This window comes from Periplaneta americana, chromosome 3 (assembly GCF_040183065.1).
Source record: "Periplaneta americana isolate PAMFEO1 chromosome 3, P.americana_PAMFEO1_priV1, whole genome shotgun sequence".
Classification (NCBI taxonomy): domain Eukaryota; kingdom Metazoa; phylum Arthropoda; class Insecta; order Blattodea; family Blattidae; genus Periplaneta; species Periplaneta americana.
The window spans coordinates 3,447,178-3,473,182 of NC_091119.1; the positions used below are offsets into that span (position 1 = coordinate 3,447,178).

At 35.3% G+C, this 26,005-nt stretch overlaps 1 protein-coding gene across 7 annotated transcripts in view; it reads right to left on the minus strand.

Moving 5' to 3' along the window:
• The window catches only part of LOC138695759 (glutathione synthetase-like), a 53,918-nt gene that overhangs the window by 27,021 nt on the left and 892 nt on the right, over positions 1-26,005 (minus strand). For 4 of the 7 annotated variants that reach the window (XM_069819933.1, XM_069819932.1, XM_069819931.1 and 1 more), the window contains exons 2-5: positions 22,495-22,616; positions 18,206-18,389; positions 16,129-16,204; positions 10,740-10,906 (exon numbers count right to left, since the gene is read on the minus strand). In XM_069819933.1, the coding sequence (XP_069676034.1) occupies positions 10,740-10,906; positions 16,129-16,204; positions 18,206-18,389; positions 22,495-22,616 (549 nt within the window). Of the gene's footprint in view, positions 1-10,739; positions 10,907-16,128; positions 16,205-18,205; positions 18,390-22,494; positions 22,617-24,652; positions 24,677-26,005 lie in introns of those variants that run through there. The other 3 variants (XM_069819934.1, XM_069819936.1, XM_069819938.1) reach the window with 2 other exon arrangements.

Consider the following 26,005-nt stretch of genomic DNA (forward strand, 5'->3'; position numbering starts at 1 on the left):
ATACAAAAGAGAGGTCTTCAGAATTTCCATTACAATCTTCTGAACCTCATAAAAGGGAATTTGAAAGGATTTAAGGATATTACATGTAAATTTTTGTAAAAAAAACCCTCGCTCCAAATAGCAAGCCTGCAACATCCCAGTTGTAAGGCGAAATGCCATATTTTTCACTGAGGTATGGAAGACAAGGTACATATTTACCTCGCTTGTCATCATTTATCTGCAGTGCTTGATTCGTGTCTCGTTCAAAGCAAATCGTAGGGTCTAAGACCATCGCTTTCTGGGTTCTTCTATTGATGGCAATTATATAGACTCTTCTATGAGAATCATCTTCAGACACACAATGAATCTCCTCATGTACTTCCCATCCTCTGTTTCTTAGCAGATTGGCAATTGCTGTACGGGCACGATAGTGTCTGTTGTTACGCAGTAGCTCTCCCTTCTTACAGAACCCCAGCACGTGGCCAAGTGTTTCAGTCTCGCTGCAGCCGGGATGGTGACAACGGGTAGTACTGAAGGTTCTGCCAGGGACAGATCTCACTGCGGTGACGTTGCAAGACATCTTGATGGCATAATTATTGTACATATACACTCACTGTGCAATGTCATATCTAAGTGTCATTTTATGCTGACATAACAATGGTCACATCAATACAACTGTCAACTTACTCCCACAAAAGACTCAACATGGCATATGTAATATGTTGTAAGCAATAGTAAGCTTACTGCATTAGCGAAATGTAAAAGTGAGTCAAGGCAGAGGCAGAATGCTACATTGCAGTTTCTACTATCTACTCGCCCAGTATTCATTGAAATCTTCTTTTTACATTTAATGTAAAACCTGCTATGAACAGATTGTACTAAAGAGAAAATTCGAACGGTAACAGTGTCAAAAACCTAAGCTAAATCCAATGTCATTACAATGGTTAGCACTACAGACAGATTAAATAAGGCAAGAGCAGTATCATATAGAGGCTATAATCACTCCACATAGTAACAATTTCCAAATAAACTACGAAACTCTTTAATATAACACATGCATTTAGAAAAACAACTGATATTAAGTTAAGTAATGTTTTCTATTCCTTGTTGGTATATAGGTTAACATGCTTGTCACTGAATACAGCACTGCTAAGGGTGATAAAAATTCTTGACATGGAATGAGTTCAAAGATAACATATCGTACAAAAATCATTTAATTATAATCAAAATATCACTATGTTTATTTTGCAAAATTAATTACATCTATACAAGCTGTATAATTGATAAAATATGAAGTCACATGTCTTACTGTTGGGATTATATAAAAAAAAAAAGTATTTTCATATGCAATGTACAAAATAAAATTGTATTTTCTTATTTGAATTCATAGCAAATTGTTTAATTGCTATATGCCTTCTGTGAGATAGCTTAGGAAAATAAACTACAAGCTGAAACACCACTGGTGACATGATGAAGAATGGAATGCAATGAGAAAATGTGCACCATTTCCATGGCACCGAATTTTTTTTTAATTCTGCTCTTAAAGGAAACGTTTACACTGATCCAACTTCGTAAATCCATCAGGAGCAGTAAGTTAGTGTCTGATTCGGAATGAAGTTTGATGTAGGCTGCAATAAAATGATTAAACGATGCATTCTGAATAAGGTACTTTTTTAAATATTTCTTGGAAGACTAAAAAGCTAGAAAAATCAGTCAACCAAAAAATGCAAATTGATGGAACTATTTCAAATTCATCTTTCTGCTACGAGAGAGTCTGTGCTTATGATATGCAGATGGTCGAAAAAATTGGCCTAATTGTATCTTACTTCTTTATGAATTCGTAATTAAGAGACAGTGGTTTGATTCGTTGTGAATACAGCACAGGAGGAAGATTTTCTCAGAGTACTTCGTTTTCTCCTATCTGACTCTCAATTACTCTGTATTCTAAGAGTCAGTATATAAGGTATTAGCACTGTGCCAAAACAATCAGAACTATGAATAATGTAAAAGCCCTGGCTTGCAGTTTCAAGCTCTGTTTGCCATAAAATTATGAATATAGAGTGCGGGATTTTGAAGCTCTGTTTGCCATAGAATTATGAATATAGAGTGTGGGATTTTGAAGCTGTTTGCCATAGAATTATGAATATAGACTGCGGGATTTTGAAGCTCTGTTTGCCATAGAATTATGAATAGAGACTGCGGGATTTTGAAGCTCTGTTTGCCATAGAATTATTAATATAGACTGCGGGATTTTGAAGCTCTGTTTGCCATAGAATTATGAATATAGACTGTGGGATTTTGAAGCTCTGTTTGCCATAGAATTATGAATATAGACTGTGAGATTTTGAAGCTGTTTGCCATAAAATTATGAATATAGAGTGCGGGATTTTGAAGCTCTGTTTGCCATAGAATTATGAATATAGAGTGTGGGATTTTGAAGCTCTGTTTGCCATAAAATTATGAATATAGACTGCGGGATTTTGAAGCTCTGTTTGCCATAGAATTATGAATATAGACTGTGGGATTTTGAAGCTCTGTTTGCCATAGAATTATGAATATAGACTGTGGGATTTTGAAGCTCTGTTTGCCATAGAATTATGAATATAGACTGCGGAATTTTGAAGCTCTGTTTGCCATAGAATTATGAATATAGACTGCGGGATTTTGAAGCTCTGTTTGCCATAGAATTATGAATATAGACTGTGGGATTTTGAAGCTCTGTTTGCCATAGAATTATGAATATAGACTGTGAGATTTTGAAGCTGTTTGCCATAGAATTATGAATATAGACTGTGGGATTTTGAAGCTCTGTTTGCCATAGAATTATGAATATAGACTGTGGGATTTTGAAGCTCTGTTTGCCATAGGATTATGAATAGAAACTGCGGGATTTTAAAGCTCTGTTTGCCATAGAATTATGAATAGAAACTGCGGGATTTTAAAGCTCTGTTTGCCATAGAATTATGAATAGAAACTGCGGGATTTTAAAGCTCTGTTTGCCATAGAATTATGAATATAGACTGCGGGATTTTGAAGCTCTGTTTGCCATAGAATTATGAATATAGACTGCAGAATTTTGAAGCTGTTTGCCATAGAATTATGAATATAGACTGCGGAAATTTGAAGCTCTGTTTGCCATAGAATTATGAATATAGACTGCGGAATTTTGAAGCTCTGTTTGCCATAGAATTATGAATATAGACTGCGGGATTTTGAAGCTCTGTTTGCCATAGAATTATGAATATAGATTGCAGGATAAGCCATAGCAAAATTAGGAAATATTTGTACCTTACTGTCTTCCAACAGTTCTAATACTGTGAACATGCACACACCCACAAATACACAGGATAACATTTAATTCCACTCTAAACTTCTGCCTGTAATTAAATCAAATCCTTAAGTGCTTTATGGAAGATCAAGCAAAATACGATCCTGCCCAATACATCATGCAAGAATCACATTACATGCTTTTTTTAAATCTACAAATGAAACTGCAGTTAATCCACCTTGCTTATAATTACAGATCACAGCACAGAATAAGTTCATTTCACTGCAATAATTACGTTTACTATACACACACATGAAATATGGAGTATTTTTCTAAATTAAAAGATACAAAATAATGATAGTACAGTTTTTCTTAAGAAAAGAATGAAAGAACTCCAAGAAGCTGAGCATTAGCAATCATTCATTTCAAACATGATTTCCAGTCTTCAGTAGCTATTTCAATTACATTTGATTAAAATCTCGTACAGAGAACAACTAAATGTTTTCTTAAGCTCGCACATTATGAACAAATAAATGATGATAAAAAGAACCTTCATTTGACTGCCTATTAATTATGAACCATTCAATAAGTGAAAAGCATGTAAAAAGAAGTAGTGGCTACAATTTGTTTTTACATGCTATTCACTTAATGAATGATTCATAATAAATAGACAGTCAAATGAAGGTTCTTTTTATCGTCATTTATTTGTTTGTATTGACTTGTCAGTCCAATGTTTTGTAAATCACACATTATGGCTAAATTAACCAGAATTTCCACTGTCAAAGATATATGAAATCAAGTACGAAGATAAAAAATTAATGGAGGCATTTTCTTTTCTACCTTCTGAATACATTTTTGTATTGATGTAATTACACTTCACATTTTTATGATTAATTATGACTTTTCAATTATCAATAGTGTTTTAGAAAGTGCTTCTGGACTAAGATAACTTTTAGACAATCTTTTTTTTTTTTTTTTTTTTTTTTTTTTTTTTTTTTTTTTTTTTGCAGATATAGAATCAAATGCTGTATTTATGTCGTGTCTTTTATGGCCTTTCATCGTGAAAAAATAATTAGAAGTTTCAAAATCAAATATGGTAATAAGAAAAATCGTTCTTGGCTCTTAAATCCGTTAGTATTTTTAGAATGAAAAGCAATCTAATAATTTACTCTTTTCCCCTTCACCATTACAACTTTAGTTTCTGAGTTAGAAGTGTGTGAAAAAAAAAGTTTCTTCGGAAAGAATTTTAACTTATAAACTTATATAGGCTTAGTTTACATTATATTACTGAAAATTTTAGAGAAGTACCTTTTCAAATAAATATTCTAAAATTTTAATTTAAGGAGATTTTAGTCAGACACTAAATGATTAAACATTGTTAAATATACAATTTTTCTGCTTTTTAACATCTTACAATCTGGGGTTATTTTAAAATCTCTGCACAACAATGCATACCCTCATAAACTAACAGTATACTATGAATTTGTTTGGATTTTAAATGTATTCATATTCTCTTTTCTCAAGAACATGAAGAGCAAGAGCATTTCGAAACTTTAAAAGCGAAATGTAGAGATGGAAAAGTTTGGCAGTCACTGTTTCATCTGATATCGTGTTATTTCTGCTTCTTATCATGCAAAAGCAAAGATTTCGTTTACATATTATTAGTTTTTAACAGCACACAAAACATTCCAGTAAATAAGTTACTTCTCCGAAACTGAAAGGACAAGCAAGCAAGAGATATTTGTGAATAATGAGAGTAACTGTTAATGCAAATCCTGCCACATTCCCTTCAAGGAATAAAGATGTCCAATAATATTGAAGTAGCAACTAAACGTCTTTTATATCCAGGTGTACATTTTATACCTTGATTACTGAAAAAGAATATAACTACTTTAAAACTTAATTCAGGTCATGTTTTTTTTTGTATAGTGAAAGCAAATTACATGTTACAAATAAAATTTATAAAGTCTCTACTCAGTAACAGTGTATCCTAAAAATATCTCTCAAAGTGACTGAATTAGGTTCGAGAAATGGCTTCAGATTTGGGGTGATACAGGTATAATTTTTGTGTCCATTCTCCAAATTTGTGATTATCTTACCATCTTATGATTATATTTAAACTATACTCTTCATCAAACCATCATGTGAATTCCCTTTCTGATAATACAAACACAGTGAATCTTTGATTATCGTGGTGAATTCATTCCACAAAAACTGCGATCACTATCAGTACGACGATAATCAACCATTTATGCCCTTGTAGTACTGACAAAATCTAACCACATATGAATTACTTTTGTTTTAGTTTATAACTTCGAACAAAGCTATGAATTACAAAAAAATAACACCCTTAACGTACTACCACTATCACAATGATTTAATTTCTAATACTGTATGGGCTATTCCATATGAAATCGATCAGTAAAAAACCTCGCACTTTTTTATACTCTAATTTTTTCCCTATTTATACAAGGTGCTGAGGGGAGTGCATTTTCAAAAATATACTATCGAAAGTCAATCGGTTTTCGTATTATTGAGCGACAAATTTAGCGTATTTTATAAAAACAAGCCTCTTTCAGCGCTCAGAACTCTGGAACCATTTACTGCAGAACATTGAACGGGAGCTCATTTTGAAGCTGACATTTGGTAGGTTATGATAAGAAGTAATCCTTATTTTTACTGTACACAGAGAGACAGATAATCTGATTTTACTTACTTTTAGGCTTTTTGGCCATTTGTAAAAATGTAAAAAAATATTGAGAAAAAACCTTGCATTAAGAGGGATTCGGCATTGTTTGCTTAGTGGCTCGGCAATAAGTTTCGAGGGTATTATGTAAATAGATTATTGTCATACGCCTGGACTTGAACGGCGCAGTACCGCACGCACTGCCTGAGAGCTGAAGATAAGCGAGCGTTGGGCGTCATTTTACTTCTGTGTTTATGAAAACTTGTGATAAAGCTAGCATAGCCATGCGCTGCTAGACGACACATCACGTGTTTGTCTCCTGGCCTTGCTTGTCTCGGCTAGCTCCCGCCTCACAGTCAGCTGGTTAGTTCACTTTCTTATCAATATACCATCAGTAAAGAATATGTGTTTATTTGTACTTTCAATGCGGAATCTAACCATATATTTTAAAAATATTTTTTCCAAGCCGAAGGCGACCTAATGAGGAAAAATCTAAATTTCTCCATTTCCATAAAAAGTAAGAAAATCTGTTTATATGTCAATATAAACTTTAATTTCTCAGCATCAAATAAACCATGATTTTGATCACTGGGTGAAAGGGTTTCGGAGCTACAACAGTTTAAAGTTGCTAATTTTATGAAAATACAATAAATTTAAATATTTTTAATTTAAACACTATGAAGTTCTGATGCCTCAAACTTTGCACAAAGCATTATATCACAGTTCTCTACATACAAAAAAGTTTTATTGTATTTAGAAATTGTAAGGTCAATTTTCTCTATATTTCGGTCGATTTGAGATGCAATAGCTCGTATGTACAATAGTACCAAGAAGGCATTTTCTCATGGCTTGATGAAAGTGAAGTCATGGTGGAATACCAGGTGAAAAGGAAGTACTTAAGAAAATCTGCCTCCAACACGACCTTTGTTCACTACAAAGCCCACTTGGACTCACCGGGATTTGACTCATGGTCCACAGCACGAAAAGCAAATTCATTAACAAATCAACTAACAAAGAATCACTTTTTAATGTTGCACAGCATAAGGAAATAAAGCATGAGAAACTAAGTCATCAAATTATGCCGAGAAACTTGCATTAATTTTGGAGAGGACTGAAACATTCTGAGAGACTGTAGAAGGACTTGTCGAGATAAGTAATTATTTAATATGAATCCATGTCTGGAATTATGTAGTCAAACATGCATGCTTAATTTAAGTGTGTGACTTACATTCAGGAGCATGATGTAGTGATTTCATCAAAGGATAAGTATTCTAGTCATTTTTTCATCTGTCTAGTCTCCTGTCTAGCTGAAAATGGGTCAATGAGACAAGCAGATATTTTAGCGTACAATGCTGACACTAAACAGGGCATCATTGTGGACCCCACGATACGTTTTGAAGTAGAATGTCATCAGTCAGCCGAGGTCCACCTTGAGAAGAAGTCGATCTATGAGCCTACAGTCAACTATTTCAAGCTGAAATATGCCCTAATTCACGTTGAGGTATTCGGCTTGCTCATAGGTGCTCGAGGGACTATACCAGCTTTTTTCGAAGAATTTCGACGGCAGTTTGCTCTGCCAACATCTCTGAGGGATGACATTGTGATAATTGTGTTAAAAAAATCCTGCCAAATCCTAATTAATCACATGGTGCCACATTAATAGCGATTGTAATTTTTCACGCCCTTTTCTTTGTTTCCCTTCTTTAAAATTTAATATCTATGTTTACAATGTATAATAATTTTTTTTGAGGATATACTGAGTCCGTAAGGGCTACCCTCAATGGGGGGCAGTTTAATATTATTATTATTAGAAATGTTACCATAATGTTAATGGGACAAACATCCTCAGTTACAGTAGTCCATTGTCAACATCTGCATCCAAGTTAGTGGTCTCCATTTTGAATGACTGCAGTGTTTATTGTTTATCCAAAATTGTTAACACCCTGAGATCATCAATAGCATTTAGTATTCTTATGATTGGCCCATTTATTTCAACAAAGCACCTCCTTGGATACTCTCCCTCTCCAAATCAGCTGTTTCAGCCACCAAACGAGGTGGATTGAATAATGAATTCACGAAACACCTGTCAAACATCTACTGTTTATTCTAAATTACTGCTATATTGGTACTCAATATCATCAACAACAATGGCAATAAGTTTATCTGAAAATCCTCCTGCTATCCTGGTATCTTACAATAAAATTCGCACCTCCCTTCCAACCAAAGAATGAGAGGATTCCACAAGGGTTACCAAAACTGACTACACACAAATTCACGAGCACCAACAAATCAATATTTCTTATATCACTTCTTTTCTCGAAATTTTCATTCTTTTCTGCTACGAATTAATGTATATGAAATTGTGTAATATGTGCAGGTGCCCCGGGTCCAAGTACAGTTTGTTAATTTCCCAACACACGAAGAATGACTTTCTCTCTCTGTCTGTTTATCATACTTCATCACATACACATGATCTCTGAACTGACGTCATGCTGTTACGGGAATTATGTCATAGCAGATATAAAGATTTCCTTTCTACTTCCTTCTGCGAAAACAATTGAAAACTGGAGAAATTAACTTCATTTTAGTGGGACTATTTATTTACTTACACGCAACCAATTACAATTAACTATATCACGTGCATTTGATTACAGCAAAGATGGTTGTTTTGGATACAGTATAGATAGGTACACATATACAGGGTGTTTCCGAGGTAGTGTTACACACTTTCAGGGATTATTGCGAAGGGAACATATATCAATTTGAGATCAGGAACCTGGTCAAGTCGAAAGTTACAAGCAAAAATATTTGTGTAGAAATGAAATAATTTTATTCCTCTGTACACCTTATTTATGTGCATTTATCTGTACATCTTACACATACTGTATTCATCTGACGTTGTTTATGTTGTCTACTTACAGTATTCCATTCAGTGCTGTCTGAGGGGTGGGGACAGGAAACTACACTAAAGCAATGCAGATAGCGTAATGTGTAACGGACATGGTCGGTCCTGATATGCATGTCTGTAGACAGCAGTGTATGTGTACAAGTTGCAGTGTCCAGTCGATCAGTCCTAGTGAAATGGAGGAGTACACGATTGCGGAATAACCAGACCTGATTTTCGAATACGGAATACGGATGAGCCAATGGGAACAGTAGACAAGCTCACAAATTGTATCGGGTCAAGTATCCACGTAGGAGACATCCAGCCCATACCATTTTTCCATGACTGTTCCAAAGGTTAAAGGAAGGAGGGCACGTGGTGCCAAATTACAATTACATTTCCACACAACTATTTTTGCTTATAACTTTCGACTCAGTCATTTCCGGACCATGGTTCCTGATCTCAAATTGATACATGTGCCCTTCGCCATCATCCCTGAAAGTTTGTAACACCACCTCAGAAACGCCCTGTAGAAGGTAAAAGTTTTCTTTCTTTTCTAAGTTTAAATTCTGTAGCTAATACTTGGATTTCATGATCTAACTTCAATTTTTGTTATTTTGTTGATTCAATGATTGAAAGAACTTACTGTTTCTTTACTTTGACCTGCTCAGAACAACATCCCCTTCTAGACAATATAATGCAACGCACACACCAGAAAATGTCTACTTACCAGGCTTGATATTTCCAAAACTAATGTTTCCAGACACGGATTCCTACTCATTAACTACTTATCTTGGTCCCCCTACAATCTCCCAAACTTTGTCAAAATGTTCCTGATACACCCTGCATATATAAACGTCCTCATACCTGAAAATTTAGAGAAAGTGACATCAAATACTATGCACATTACATAATAGTAAAAAACTACAGGATATGTATGACTCAGTTTGTAATTCAGAGCATTAAGTTTATGTTTTACTGCAACCATCAGTGACAAGAGAATTAGGCTGACTCAGTTTGTAATTCAGAGCATTAAGTTTATGTTTTACTGCAACCATCAGTGACGAGAGAATTAGGCTGACTCAGTTTGTAATTCAGAGCATTAAGTTTATGTTTTACTGCAACCATCAGTGACAAGAGAATTAGGCTGACTCAGTTTGTAATTCAGAGCATTAAGTTTATGTTTTACTGCAACCATCAGTGACAAGAGAATTAGGCTGACTCAGTTTGTAATTCAGAGCATTAAGTTTATGTTTTACTGCAACCATCAGTGACAAGAGAATTAGGCTGACTCAGTTTGTAATTCAGAGCATTAAATTTATGTTTCACTGCAACCATCAATGACAAGAGAATTAGGCTGACTCAGTTTGTAATTCAGAGCATTAAGTTTATGTTTTACTGCAACCATCACTGACAAGAGAATTAGGCTGACTCAGTTTGTAATTCAGAGCATTAAGTTTATGTTTTACTGCAACCATCAATGACAAGAGAATTAGGCTGACTCAGTTTGTAATTCAGAGCATTAAGTTTATGTTTTACTGCAACCATCAGTGACAAGAGAATTAGGCTGACTCAGTTTGTAATTCAGAGCATTAAGTTTATGTTTTACTGCAACCATCAGTGACAAGAGAATTAGGCTGACTCAGTTTGTAATTCAGAGCATTAAGTTTATGTTTTACTGCAACCATCAGTGACAAGAGAATTAGGCTGACTCAGTTTGTAATTCAGAGCATTAAGTTTATGTTTTACTGCAACCATCAATGACAAGAGAATTAGGCTGACTCAGTTTGTAATTCAGAGCATTAAGTTTATGTTTTACTGCAACCATCAGTGACAAGAGAATTAGGCTGACTCAGTTTGTAATTCAGAGCATTAAGTTTATGTTTTACTGCAACCATCAGTGACAAGAGAATTAGGCTGACCTGTGAATAGCTGCAGAGGCAGGCCCTAGCCAGCCGAACCCTGATGCAATAGTGTTCACCTCGACCTGCTTCCAGCAGCAGTAAGGGCTACAATGGCCACAGCCACTACTCTCCGGACAGTGAGACTCCAGCATTATGTCTGATCTGATCAGGCCTAGAGATATAGGCTGCACACAACACACTCACTTGTAATTTGCAATCCACAACTAAGTACACCACAGTACCCTTTTATTATAACATGATCTGCTATTTCTGTAACTGCAGTACCGAATGAGAAATGGTATAACTATGACTAACAATCTGAAGGACACATAATGATGATTATAGCCTCAGTAAGATACTACCCTGCCACGTTCAGTTAACTCAACAATGGAAGAAAATACTACCACAATCAAAGAAAAAGTGAAAACTAAATTATAGTCACGTTGCTGTTATTTCCGGCGTGGCTCCGCCTCTTTGCTTACGACCTAGTAAGAGTAGATTCTGTAAAGAGTAGGTACATATAATCGTTCGCCATTTTAGTTCTTTCATTGCCATTTGCGGTTAGCAGACGACGCTATTTTCAGCACCGTTAAACATTATCACGTCGTAGCACCTATGATAATCGCATTGTAAATTTTAGGTTTCATAGATAAATATCTAAGGAAAGCATAGAACAAATTCTGAGAAGGGAGAAAAAATTACTAACTTTGAAGTGTCATGTTCAAAATAGACATTGACACCTTCGAAAGTTTTTCTATTTTTAACTTTAGATGGGAGTCAAAGCAAGAGAAAAGTTTAGAAAGAATTACTTTTAAAAGTGATTCCTATTCGAAATCTGTACCGTCCTAGTTTCCCAGTTACATATGCGCGGACCTCAGTTTGCAGAGTAACAACTTAGGTCTGTTAGAACTGTGGATTCTCATAGAAAGGTCGGCCGGCCCTTCGACGGTCACCCCAGGCCCCGCGCTTTGTGGGACTCGCTGCCGGAAAAAAATTCAATCTGTCGATTACGTTCTTGTTATAATATTTAATGTGAGAAACTTAAAAATAAATAGCTAAGTGAATGTTGAGATAGCTTTTGTATACCTAATGAAATCAATTGTTGACTATAATGTTTAATGCATGTGGATCGAATGCTGCACTGTTTGTTGAAGGTTTAATTACCAGAGTATCCAGCTGCATGGCTCTAAGTCGATTGTTACCCTTGATTCTATTATTATTGTTATTATTATTATTATTATTATTATTATTATTATTATTATTATAAATAAATACACCTAAAAGAGCGCGGAATTAAAATTTGTACTGTTGTAAATTTTCGTCTGCTTGCTGCAAACGGCAAGGAAAGAACGAAAATGGTGGACGATTTATACCCAGTATCTATAGAGCCTTAGGAAGTCCATAACAAAATTAACAGCGAATGACAAGACGCACATGTTTAAATGTACCCGACTTGCAACGTGATTGGCTGCCGGAAATAAGAGCGACGGGACTATAGCTCAGATGTAACGTTAAGTCACAGTCTACTATATACAGTCACGAAGCTTGAGTTTTGAGGGTGCTAGAAACAATAGACTGTGACGGTACTATTTTGCATTGCCTGTAATGAGGCGATATTAGCGATCCTAGTGGTGAGCAACTATCTAATGTTTGCATATTTACTACGTATTGAGCTTCGCAACTGTATATACTAGACTGCGGTTAATTTTTAACACGTTCATTTCATACTTGTGCACTGACATTCACACCTGTCCAGTACAGGTATTATCAAAATATAATAATGTTGCACTAAAAAGTGGAAAGCTTCATACAATTTCTTTATAAAAACATAACAAGTAATAATGAGATCATACTTTGCATTATTGTATATCCTGAAATCAAGATTTGTACATAAGAAAACTAAATTTCGAATCTATAAAACAATGATTACAACAGTAATCCGTTATGGATGTGAAACTTGGGTAATGAATAATAAGATAGAATCAGCCTTAGGTACATTCGAAATAAAGATATTGAGGCGGATAGTTGGACCAGTTAATGAAAATGGACAATGGAACCAGGAAGTAATGGAACAATATCGAGATATGGATGAAGTGACACACATCAAACTCCGAAGATTGGAATGGGCTGGGTATATCAACAGAATGGAGAACCAGAGGATACCTACGAAAATAATGGAGGGAAGGATATATGGTAAAGGACCGATAGGCAGACCGAAGCAGTGAGAGTTTTGGGAGTAATGGCATGGAAGAGAACATCACAGGACAGATCTGCTTGGAAGAGGAGAACAGAGGACGTCAAGCCCGATTTGGGCTGTAGTACCATAGTAGAAGAAGAAGAATAATGAGATGCTACTGCAGCTCCAGCATCACTCGTGCATGTCAACCATGTGCTTTCCCCTAGCTGTGAACAGCAGTGAAGTTTCCGGGCTTCTAACCCACAACTTTTGGGCAGCACAATGACCACTTTGAAGGGGGGAGAATTATACAGTCATAAGCCATACAGACAAAATTTTACAGGAGAGCATATTAAAGGTTTAGACTTCAATGCTATTAGATGCGGTATCATAATTTCTTCGGTATATACAGTGAAACCTGTTCAAGACAGAAGTGACATGGTCCTAATTTTTTTTCCATTGTGGACAGATTTCTGTGTTATTCAGGTGTGAAGTTAAAATGGAATATTTTATCATTTGTATAAATGAAAAACAAAATGGCATGCCACAAATTGTAGGAATTACAAAATATTCTGTTTACACTACTGACATTAAATCAGCTTCCTGTCACTTATTTAATTGGTGAATGATCTTGATGAAAATCTCATTTCGTGTATAAATTATATCGTAACTCACTCATTAAACACTATAAAGTTTATTAATTACACTAAATTTAGTATCTAACACTATAATATAGTACTGTACTGTATATCACAGCACATTATTTAATTGGACTAGGAGCCTAGAAGCCTTGAATTCTGGATTATTTAATTTCTTTGCCAGTTCAAGGGTTTTCTTTGCAGAATAGGTCCAGAAATTTGCATGATCTTTGAAAGGGCATGAACAATCCACTCCCACAACAATTCATTTATTTCTATGTAACCAGTTATTTTCTGTTTCCTTTTATGTCACCATTATTGACCACAAGCCACTCATTCATGATACGCCCTTTATTTTTTAAAGTGTTAAGTTACGCCTGAGTTTTCCATTCATAAATTTCAATATTATTTTCCATACTCTTCGTTTCTCATTTTCCTCGATAACTTTTATTTAATCAATTAATGATAGTGCAACATTTTTACGCAACTTTTTTTTTATCACGAAATCACTAATAGGCTACACTTGCGTTCTACCCAGCTACGACAGTATACAGGAGTGAAGCATTGAACATCTTCGAAGGGACTCGTCTGCCTAGTCAACAGGGTAATAAAATTTATGATCACCAGGCCAACACACCCTCGTACCCTCAAAAATTTTACAAAGAAAACTTGTTTTTATCTTAGTCACCTACTAGTATTTCGTAAATTCCTTGAAAGCACATACTGTTTCAAAATATAATTTACATTAAAGTAGTGTGTCCAAAATATTATTTCCGTTTTGAACATTAGCAGACAGTGTCCGTTTCTGCGTTGGACAGTTTCCGTTTTATTCAGGAAAAATTACACATAATACATATGAATTTCACCGGGACCAATAAATTGTTCCGAAATAGACAGGATTCCAGATTATTCAGGTTCTGATTTGAACAGGTTTCACTGTACTTTGGTCATTTCTTCAGTAATTTTTATAATATTCACTAGTAGCTTCCCCATATGTGTAAGAAGTAAATTCGCACAAAAAAACATTTTTGTTAAAAATAGTGTGGCTTTGAAGTACCTCATTCTCAGCCATTCATTTTATTTTAATGCTTTGGAGAGTTTTGTACCCTTAAACACAAGATGTACCGAAATATGTTAGAGCCACCTACTTCAAAGTTGCACTCAGGACTTAAAAACAATATAAAAACTTTCATGTAAACACAGGTGTGATGTTACATTAATTTCTGTGTCCTAGTAATTCTTTCCATAAATATATTAGCATAGTTGGCCACATTCCAATGTTTACAAACAACATTTCATATGTCATGAAAATATTGCTAATAGTTATTCATCCTTAAACGAGATTTCACAGTGTTCCTTATTGTTTTAGTCAATCCTTGTGATAAAAGTATTACATTAAAAACTTGCTATTGTAACTGCAAAGCTTCCATGATTACTGAAATGACAAATATCAGCAGCCGCTCTAGTCAATAGCGTGTATGGAGAGAGAGAGAGAGGGAGGGAGAGCGAGTGGGAGAGAGAGAGAGGGAGAGCGAGGGGGAGAGAGAGGGAGGGAGAGAGGGGGAGAGGGGGAGGGAGAGCGAGGGGGAGAGAGAGGGAGGGAGAGAGTGGGAGGGAGAGAGAGAGGGGGAGAGAGAGGGAGGGAGAGCGAGGGGGAGAGAGGGAGGGAGAACGAGGGGGAGAGGGGGAGGGAGGGAGAGGAGGAGGGATAGCGAGGGGGAGAGAGAGAGGAAGAGAGATGGGGAGAGAGAGAGGGGGGAGGGAGAGCGAGGGGGAGAGAGAGGGAGGGAGAGTGAGCGAGGGAGAGAGAGAGAGGGGGAGGGAGAGCGAGGTGGAGAGCGAGGGAGAGAGAGGGAGGGAGAGCGAGGGAGAGAGAGAGAGGGAGGGAGCGAGGGGGGAGAGAGAGGGAGAGATAGCGAGGGGGATAGCGAGGGGAGAGAGAGGGAGGGAGAGCGAGGGGGAGAGAGGGAGGGAGAACGAGGGGGAGAGGGGGAGGGAGAGAGGAGAGAGAGGGGGAGTGTGTGAGTGTGTGAGTGTGTGTGTGAGTGCACACAGGTCTCCACGCAGTGTTTTACTAAGCTTTGCTCTTTGAGGTCATTCTTAGTATTTCCTGTAAAGAAAGCAGATCATTTCTGGAACACAAAAATAGCTATAACTTAAAAAGAGTCAAAACTGAATATTTGTTTACATTAAGGATTTTTGTTTCTAGGTCCTGAAAAACAATGCTGAAGTTGTTCATAAAATACTTCCCACGTGTTACAGATATAGGCCTAATTGAGCATTTCCATTCCAGCACTCTCTGTATAAAAACATAATAAAGGGACTGAGCTGATAATTCATTTGGAATTACACTTAGAGTTTCTCTTCAAGATATCTTTTGCAATTGATGAGAACCTAGTTCTATTCTTAATACAATCAGAAAAAAATAAAGAATAGTCTTAAAACAACATATGTAAGACAGTTGTTTTGCAATTCCAGAAAGTTCTGAATAAAACATAAGTACTATCCACTATTCTGCCTTTCCATCTGTCTTGATAATGCTTGCAAATTGAAATTAAAATTCAAATGTTGTAATAAAAAATGTAAACTTTACCTGGGCCACTCCTTCACTACGAACAGTTTCATAAATCTTGAACAAATTTCCCGTAAATTCATCAACTCTTATTGTGCTGAAAGTACAAAGAAAGAAAAGTGTGACGTGTGGTAATTTAGTTAACTGGACCTATACTAGTCATAACAGAGATAGAGTTAGAATGTTAAATTACAAATGATTTAGAAAAAGCTTATATTCTAGTTTAATATTATCTTTTTATGAAATTAATGTTGTTGTTTTCTAATGCCAGGCGTTTGACAATGAAGTCATTTGACTTCTTGCACTCCAATATTTTTCAAAGATATTATCATGGTCAGCCACTGAAGCACAGATTTTGAGGTGTTCCGAATTTCTTGGATTGAGTTGCACAATGGGCAGTTAGGGGACTGATATATTCCAATTCTATGCAGGTGCTTGGCCAAACAATCATGGCCTGTTGCCAATCTAAATGCAGCTACAAACATTTTCGTGGTAAATCGGGAATTAACTGTGGATTATGATGCAGAGAGTTCCATTTTTTCCCTTGAAATTGTGTTATCAAATTTTGTTTGTTGAAGTCTAAGTATGTAGATTTAATAAATCTCTTCACAGAGTAATACGTAGATTTAGTAACAGGTCTGTAAGTAGCAGTGCTGCCCTTCTTTGCTAAAGCATCTGCATTCTCGTTTCCCAGGATTCCACAATGGGATGGTATCCATTGGAATACAATTCTTTTATTGAGTGATATTAATTGAGAGAGTGAGAGAGCATTTTAGTTATTTCTGCTGTTTGAGATGAAGGTGTGTGTTTAGAGACTATTGATAGAATAGCTGCTTTGGAGTCTGACAATATAACTGCATTCTTAAATTTATTGATGTGGCATAGAAGATTCCCGAGACATTCACTTATTGCAATGATAATAATAATAATAATAATAATAATAATAATAATAATAATAATAATAATGGCTTTATTTAACCTGGCAGAGTTAAGGCTGTAAGGCCTTCTCTTACACTCAACCAGGATTAAAACTTGCTTACATAGTTGAACATAAAACTGGATCAGAATTAAGTAATTACATACCGATACAATTTAGGCACATAATGAGATCAAAAGAGGTAGTTACATAAAAATTTACCTCATAAAATAAAAATAAACATAGTGGAATACATATTAATGTTGTTAGAATCAAATACGAATCATATAAAAACAGAAGCCGATAATTCAATAAAAAATGTACACAGTAGAAATAAAAATAAACACATTAGTATACATATTAGTATTAGATTACAATTAAGTAGGATTTACATAATTAAACCAGAAACCGACAACTGAATAAAATGTACACAAAAAACCAGGTTAAATAAATCATTATTATTATTATTATTATTATTATTATTATTATTATTATTATTATTATTATTATTATTATTAGTATTATTATTAATTAAAAAACAACACAGTGGGATACATATTGGCGTTAAGTGGTAAATAAACACGATTTACATGATTACACAATAAAAATAAGAAACAAAATAAAATAAATAAATAAATACAGTGGAACACATTCCATTAAATATTTGCAACGCGTTAGGTCTGGCAACTCATCATAAGATATTTTTCTAAATGTGTATGCGCACTACTTATGGCATATTGTTGTTTAGTTAGGAGAGGATCAGAGAGTCCTCGGTCTAAATGTGAAAATAAAAAGTCAAGTTCTTAGATCTGCAACGTGAAAGGTTAGTTTTGGAATATAAAATTAAACAGACATTCTAACACAAAGGGAAAGGAATTAAAAACATTAACAAAAATAATACAAAATCCCAAATTTTAATCAAAGGATTCATAAAAACACTTCTGTTCTAAAAATTACAAGCAAATTAACAATGAGTGTAGAATGAGCAACTGCATTCCCTCAACGGTGTTTTTGTTGCAGATTGGGTTTACTTTACAAATATTTGTAGGCCTAATACGTTCAACACAAAGATTTGCAGAGCACTGCACTATGCTAGGGTTCGTTAACTCTAAAATTTTCGTTTGGAAGATATTTAACCGATCACAATTACTTTAACAAGAACAATATAAATGTACAACTTACCTTTCTAAACTTTTGGAAAGAAATTCATAGTCATGAGCTACTTTATGAACCAATTCATTCAAAATGGGCTGGATTGAAACAGCCTTGTTGAATTCCTTTCGAGGGAAAGTTGATGGCAGAAGAACAAATGGTGCAAACTGAAGAGAATCCTTACTGAAGTTTACCTTAGACCTCATGCAAGCACCTGTAAAATAATCAGTCACAGTTAAAATCTTTAAAGACTAGTGTCATTTATGAACTAACAACTGTTCGGTATTTAATACCGCCAAATTCAATTAACATCGAAATTCTAATAAACATCATGGTATTGGTACATTTCTCCTGAGCAACTAACATTCACATAATCACAAACATTCAATCACGTGTCCAATCAAAGTAGCAGCAATAACAGCAGTAGTAGAGTACGAATGTGTTAAAAACTATCGGTTCGCAAGTCATCTGCTTACCAGTACGACCCCGTCACAACCTTCTGTGTCACAATTCACTAGTATTCCCCTCCGTAAAGCTATGGCATAGCTGCGAGCACATCAGTCATGGGTCTTCATTCAAGGCAGTGCACAAGTGTGCAGTCATATGCAATGGTTAGATATTATAATATATAAATTCGGAAGACGTACATTAAGTGCAAAAAAATTGTGCGGTAGAACAAGGCAAAAATTTATATGTAAAATAAATGAGTAAATATGATCCAACCTTAAAAGTAAATTATCTTAACTGGTTTCTCCAGTCTATTTTTTTATTTTATTGGGTTATTTTACGACGCTGTATCAACATCTAGGTTATTTAGCGTCTGAATGACATGAAGTTGATAATGCCGGTGAAACGGGTCCGGGGTCCAGCACCGAAAGTTACCCAGCATTTGCTCATATTGGGTTGAGGGAAAACCCCGGAAAAAACGTCAACCAGGTTAACTTGCCCCAACCGGGATTCGAACCCGGGCCACCTGGTTTCGCGGCCAGATGCGCTGACCGTTACTCCACAGGTGTGGACTCTCGAGTCTATGCGTAAATCATTCTAACTGGTTTCTCCAGTCTATGCGTAAATCATTCTAGCTGGTTTCTCCAGTCTATGCGTAAATCATTCTAGCTGGTTTCTCCAGTCTATGCGTAAATCATTCTAGCTGGTTTCTCCAGTCTATGCGTAAATCATTCTAACTGGTTTCTCCAGTCTATGTGTAAAACATTCTAACTGGTTTCTCCAGTCTATGCGTAAATCATTCTAGCTGGTTTCTCCAGTCTATGCATAAATCATTCTAACTGGTTTCTCCAGTCTATGCGTAAATCATTCTAACTGGTTTCTCCAGTCTATGCGTAAATCATTCTAACTGGTTTCTCCAGTCTATGCGTAAATCATTCTAGCTGGTTTCTCCAGTCTATGCGTAAATCATTCTAACTGGTTTCTCCAGTCTATGTGTAAAACATTCTAACTGGTTTCTCCAGTCTATGCGTAAATCATTCTAGCTGGTTTCTCCAGTCTATGCATAAATCATTCTAACTGGTTTCTCCAGTCTATGCGTAAATCATTCTAACTGGTTTCTCCAGTCTATGCGTAAATCATTCTAACTGGTTTCTCCAGTCTATGCGTAAATCATTCTAGCTGGTTTCTCCAGTCTATGCGTAAATCATTCTAGCTGGTTTCTCCAGTCTATGCGTAAATCATTCTAGCTGGTTTCTCCAGTCTATGCGTAAATCATTCTAACTGGTTTCTCCAGTCTATGCGTAAATCATTCTAACTGGTTTCTCCAGTCTATGCATGATGGTGAAATAAATAAGGTAAGTCTCCTTTTTTTCTTGTCAAAGTTATGGGACCAATTTAACTGGGAAGATCACCCACTTCGGCTGAAGCAGAGCACGTTTGTTACGGATGAGGGGTCTGAGGGCTTGCACTGCATCTTGAGGCTTATTGTGCTTGCAACTCTTGTTCTGTGAAAAATATTTGTTGCTAACGGTCGCACTCTTGCATGAATACAGCACGCTGCACCATTAACTTAACCCAGGCTATGGTAATGATGATTATAATATGGTGAATAAATAATGGCGAAATGAGTCCGAGATCCAACGCTCAAAGTTACCCAGCAATTCTGCTTCAATTGGTTGAGGGAAAACCTCGGAAAAAACTAACCGGGATTTGAAGACAGGCCTGATCATTTCAAGGTCAGACATGCTGTTAATCTATAGCGGTGGACGTGCGCTACCTTAGAGAGACACTATACCAGGGGCGATTTCTCATGGCATGCTATGCTTGTTGCGCAAGCCCAATATTTTCGTAGAATGTGTATTTCTCAAAATGGCGTTACGTACATTAAAATTTATTTTGGTTTTTGGAATACTGTATAGGCGTAATACTATCCGCAGGTTGCACACCGCAAATATCACAACGCTTGCTCGTTTCTTGGAGCTACAGGAAAGACGTAGAAACAGCGAGATTATGATGCGCGCACAAGTGCCTTCCTCCTTAGTCCGTCCTAGGTGCACATGCTTCTGTTATGTGTTGTTTGAAGCTCTGGTCTGAGAGCTACACCAACGACTATTTAACGTTACACAGACCAGTATTGACAGCGGGAATGTGCTGTGATTTGCGAGTGCAATGTAATTGTATGAGCGGAATGCATGTGTTAGCTACTGCATGTATTATTAATTCTTAAACATTAATTTGAAGTATTGCAATGAGTTCGGAATTGTGTGTCATTGAAACCTTATTATTAAATCCATTTTCCCGAAGGACTATTCAAGAGAAGACAGACATTATAGAGAATATGTGAGCTCGTTCAGTGCAGCTCAATACAACAATGTGCATTGGTTGGCAGGGTCGAAAAACTAAATAAACTGTTTTTTTTTTTGGCTATGTTTGTTATATTATATCGAACTTCTACATCTGATAAGCGAATATGATCCATGACTCATAAAGATTTCATAATTATAAAATAAATTATTTATGTGGGTCTGATTATTTTTATTAATTATGAATTATTATATCCTCCCATCTTCCCCTATGAATAAAAGAGCAAGCCTAACTTTCGTGACTAGCATTCGCCTCTGCACTATACTATTGTTCAAATTTAGGCCTATAATCTAAGAGGAAAGTGCTTTACTTTCGAAACAAAAGTCACTATCAACAAAGGTTCAAAATTCAGTTATTATTGTTTCGACAATGGTGTTGTGAAATTAATTAATAATTTATCGAAGGTTTATGTAGCCTATCTGTGTATTTAGGGCTGCCAAGCAAGGTTTAGCCTGATTCCATTTTTAGATTTTTTTTCCCCCCTAAGCGGAATTCGAACCTACAACCTTGGCTCCCACACAAAGATATAGCTGTTTGTCTTAGCCATCCTAGTACAGTACAACCAGTTGCTCCCATCTGTTTAAACAGTGAAGAATATAAATTAAATTTGACATGAATATGTAAAATAGAATCTGTGCATGAAACCAGAAGTGAGACTTGTTAAAGAATTCCATGAAGAGAAGAAAAACTGATTCTGAAATGTTAGTAAATGATTGCAATAAGGGCTGAAAACAAAACAGTAGGCCTATACAAGAAGATTTAATGTTCTCTGCCTCCTATAAAAATGTCTCTATCTGAATTTCTTGTAGATATTCTGCCACAAACATAGATTATTCTTTATCCGTATTTACCAAAGGAATAATCACCCTTTCCATTTTGTTTACACTTGACCATATTACTACAAAACTTTCTTCATAGATTTCGAGAAAAAAAAAATGTATTGCATTATTTAAACTGAATGTTAAGAATAAGTAGCGTTGCAAAAGTTTGAACAGAGTGTTATTCGAAGTGTCTTACCATGACACAGATTTTAAGTACGTACCATTATTTAGCTATACTCTTTGAAAAGGAGCACAAACTATACTTGTTTTTTTGAAAGATGGGACATGCAGTTAAGCGGCCGAGCTTGGAACTACAGTGCTATGTTGCCAATATGGACTACCACGCTGCCAGCTGATGGTAGCTAGCAATTGTCGTTAAGATGGCTGACGTTAAAACATTCATTGACAACTGACGCGAAGATAAGAAAACAATACAAAAATCGACAGAGAATCAAAGACGAAACGATCAATGCTAACATTGTGTGCACAATAAATGTAGCCAAGAGAGCTATTAAGCACCCGCCATATGGAAACTGTAAGTTTGGCAACTCAACCGTTGTTACCATAGCAACAGGCCTACCACGCTATGTGACATTCAGTTGTTTTTCCAATCGCAATGCTCCTGTCATGTCCCAGCTTTCAAAAAAACAAGTATAAACAAACTGTAATAATACTATCATTACTTACCATGCATGAGTGCCCAGTCTTTAGCTTTATCAACAACGCCCTCAAGGATTCTATTATCCAACGGCAGTTTAACGCAAGGATCTAGTTCGTTAGCACTCATAATTCTCAGCACTGGATACCAACTGAAAAGTTAACATATAATTACATAATTCAAATGTTGAATTAACAAAAAAGAAATCAAAATTAAAATAAGTCACTGATAAAATGGCTTTATTTTCCTAACTACTAAATTTCATGAACATAATTACAGGGTGTTACACTATTACGAACTTCAACCAGTTTATGACTATCTAGCCGAACTGAAGGAAGTTTGATGTACTTTATATTATCTTATAACAAAAATATTTTCTTATGCGAATTCTCTTTCTACTAGATCAAGCCTCAGATATTGTTCTCAATGTCAAAATGTCAATGTATAATACCAACATGTTAACTATGTAATACACTAAAATTATGAGTATTAAAATATGAAACTGAATGAATACAGAATGTTGGAAAGGAATAATTTACCCCTCAGTAGTGCATCTAGATAGAAGACATAACCCTTTAAAAATATATTCTCTTATGAACACACCTAAGGACTTCCCACGCATGTGCAAATCTACTTTTCTGAGACTTATAAAATTTCAGCCGGCTATTTTTTTTTGCCACTATTGTACATACGTTGGAGAGATCTTATATGCGAGGAACACTAATAAGTGAGTAAATATGTATTAGTAGGGGAGCCTGAGGTATAACCACAGTCTAGTATATACAGTCGCGAAGCTCAATACGTAGTAAATATGCAAACATTAGGTAGTTGCTCACCACTAGGATCGCTAATATCGCCTCATTACAGGCAATGCAAAATAGTACCGTCACAGTCTATTGTTTCTAGCACCCTCAAAACTCAAGCTTCGTGACTGTATATAGTAGACTGTGGTATAACCTAACACTAGTGTAAAATTATTTAAGGCAGGAAGAAATCAAGCCATAGTAAACTGCGCCAGTCATGTAACTCTGTTTTGTTTTGCTAGTCACACATTTTGAGCTTTCATTTTACTTTCTCATTTACATACATTTCCGGTTTTACAATGTTAGTACAATTTTCCGGAGCCCATGACTACAATGTTCTTAATAACTCTCCTCCATTCTTGTCTATCAGACCATAAACTTTCATCAATACTCCTCTCCCTCATCATTGTAAGTATTCCTTTCATCCAAGTGTCTGCTGGTCTTGCCTTTTTTCTGTGTCCTTGTGCTATCCAATTCCATAATTCTCTGCAGCTATCATTATTCTCCCATTCTTTTCATAAGTCCATATCATTCCATTTGTTTGTCTTGAATGAAATCAATAATTGAATTTTGAACATTCACTGTTTGTTTTTATAATTTCATTTCTTATTGTTTCTCGCCAAGATATCCTTGCAGATCTTACCCAAAAAGCCATCTCTGCTGCTGTTAATTTTTCTCTGAATTTTGATTTAAAAATCCAAACTTCTTATCTGTATATCATAATATTTCTTACTAGGGTTGCCATATCCCAGCATTTATGCAGGTAACTCAGCTTTTTGATAATAAAAACAGCTGTCTGCATACATTTTTGTAAATCTTCTAATTTGTCCGCGTTTTCTCATATTGAAGTCTTATTTATTCACTTTTGTTTCATCTGATCTCATGTTGTGAGCTGTGAGAAACGTATTGCCATGTGTGTGATTGTTAAACGTGTAAATGCTGTTTATTCAGACCATCCTTCATTTTGTTAACTGTAAATAGCAGTGAGCTGCTCAGGTAAGTTATTAAATTTCATGGATGTGACTCAACATAGATTCTGTGACAGGACTCAGTTTAGTAAATTTAATTTAAAACATTTTACATGCAAACGTATGTTTGACTATTTGTATAGTAATAAGGAACTGTTAAAGAAAATTAGGTCTAGTGATGAACGTGCAGAAGCTGCAAAAGTGATATAAATGACGAAGTTGATACAAGGAGTTCATTGGCGAGCGGAATGTGTCAGCATTTTCACATTTCAGAATAAGGTAACCCTACTTCTTACTACTGTTTTAAATATTTTTGTCTGTGTTTGTTTCATTTGTAATCTGTTTGTCCGAAAGAATACCATTAGATGTAGATATTGTTAACTTACCAGAATTAATTTTCGTTCTAATTTCCTTACCTTGTAGTCCTTCACCTGTAATTTCCAACCCAAGATACCTATTTAGGCTATATCCTTCTGTATGTAAAATTGCTTCCAACCCTTCTTCTAGTATTGTATTGTATTGTATTGTATTGTATTGTATTGTATTTATTAACATTCCATGGTATTCATACATTGCTTACAGCTAGAAAATGGAACAAGTCAAAAAACTTAATACTATTATAAAGTCTTAATTTATAGTCACAGTCTAGATGAAATATATACAGACGAGATTTACAATATAGTCTACTAGTACAACACAAAGTTTTAGTATCAATTTCATGAAGTATTATTGAATGTCATGAGTTTACCTACAGAATAGAAGGTGTGAGAAATTAGGTACTTCTTTAATTCGGCCCTAAATAATTTTATGTTTTGAGTTTCATTTTTTATATCGATAGGGAGGCTATTAAAAATTTACTGCCATATAACGCACTCCTTTTTGGTAGCATGATAGACTTGCTGATGGAGTATGAAAGTCATTTTTTGACGTGTATTTATGCTATGAACTGTTGAATTAGTTACAAAGTTTTCACGATTACATATGAGGAAGATTATTAATGAAAAGATATAGGCCTACTGACAAGCCATGGGTATTATTTGTAGTTTTTTGAAAATAGTCCTACACGATTCCCTAGATTTGGCACCTACTATTATTCTAATTACTCTTTTTTGTAATAGAAATATACTGTTACTATCTGTGGAATTTCCCCAGAATATTATTCCAAAACTCATTACCGAGTGGAAGTATGCAAAGTATATTGTTTTTAAGGTATTGATATTTACTATCTTTTGCATAGATCTAATAGCAAAACAAGTTGAATTTAGTTTGGGGGTAGTTTCTTTAATATGATTTTTCCAATTTAACACATTATCGATTTTTAAGCCAAGAAATTTGGTTGTTGTTGTTTCTAATAGGGATCTATTGTTAATTATTGCGCTAAATTAAAAATCTTGTTCTGTACCTTCAGCTGTCATACATTTTGTTTTATTTGTTCTTACATTAAGACCTCATTTCTTATAATGTATTCTGTCTTCATAGTCATGAGCCGAAATCAATTGAACATTAGCAAATTGTTAAAATAATGTAGGCCTATAGTGATCATTTAGACCTGTTACCAGACTCCCATCTAAATCCCAATTCGTGCCAGATCTGGATTAGTCCTAGTGTTTTACACCTTGAAGGACAATAATAGCCGACAGATTCTTCTATTTCTTTACAGTGAAATTATCATTTTGACGTAACTATATTAAAATGAGGGTAGACTTGTAAATGGGGTATTTCTTTACAATTACATTACCAAAGCGAGGTAAGTTAGGTTGTATTAACGT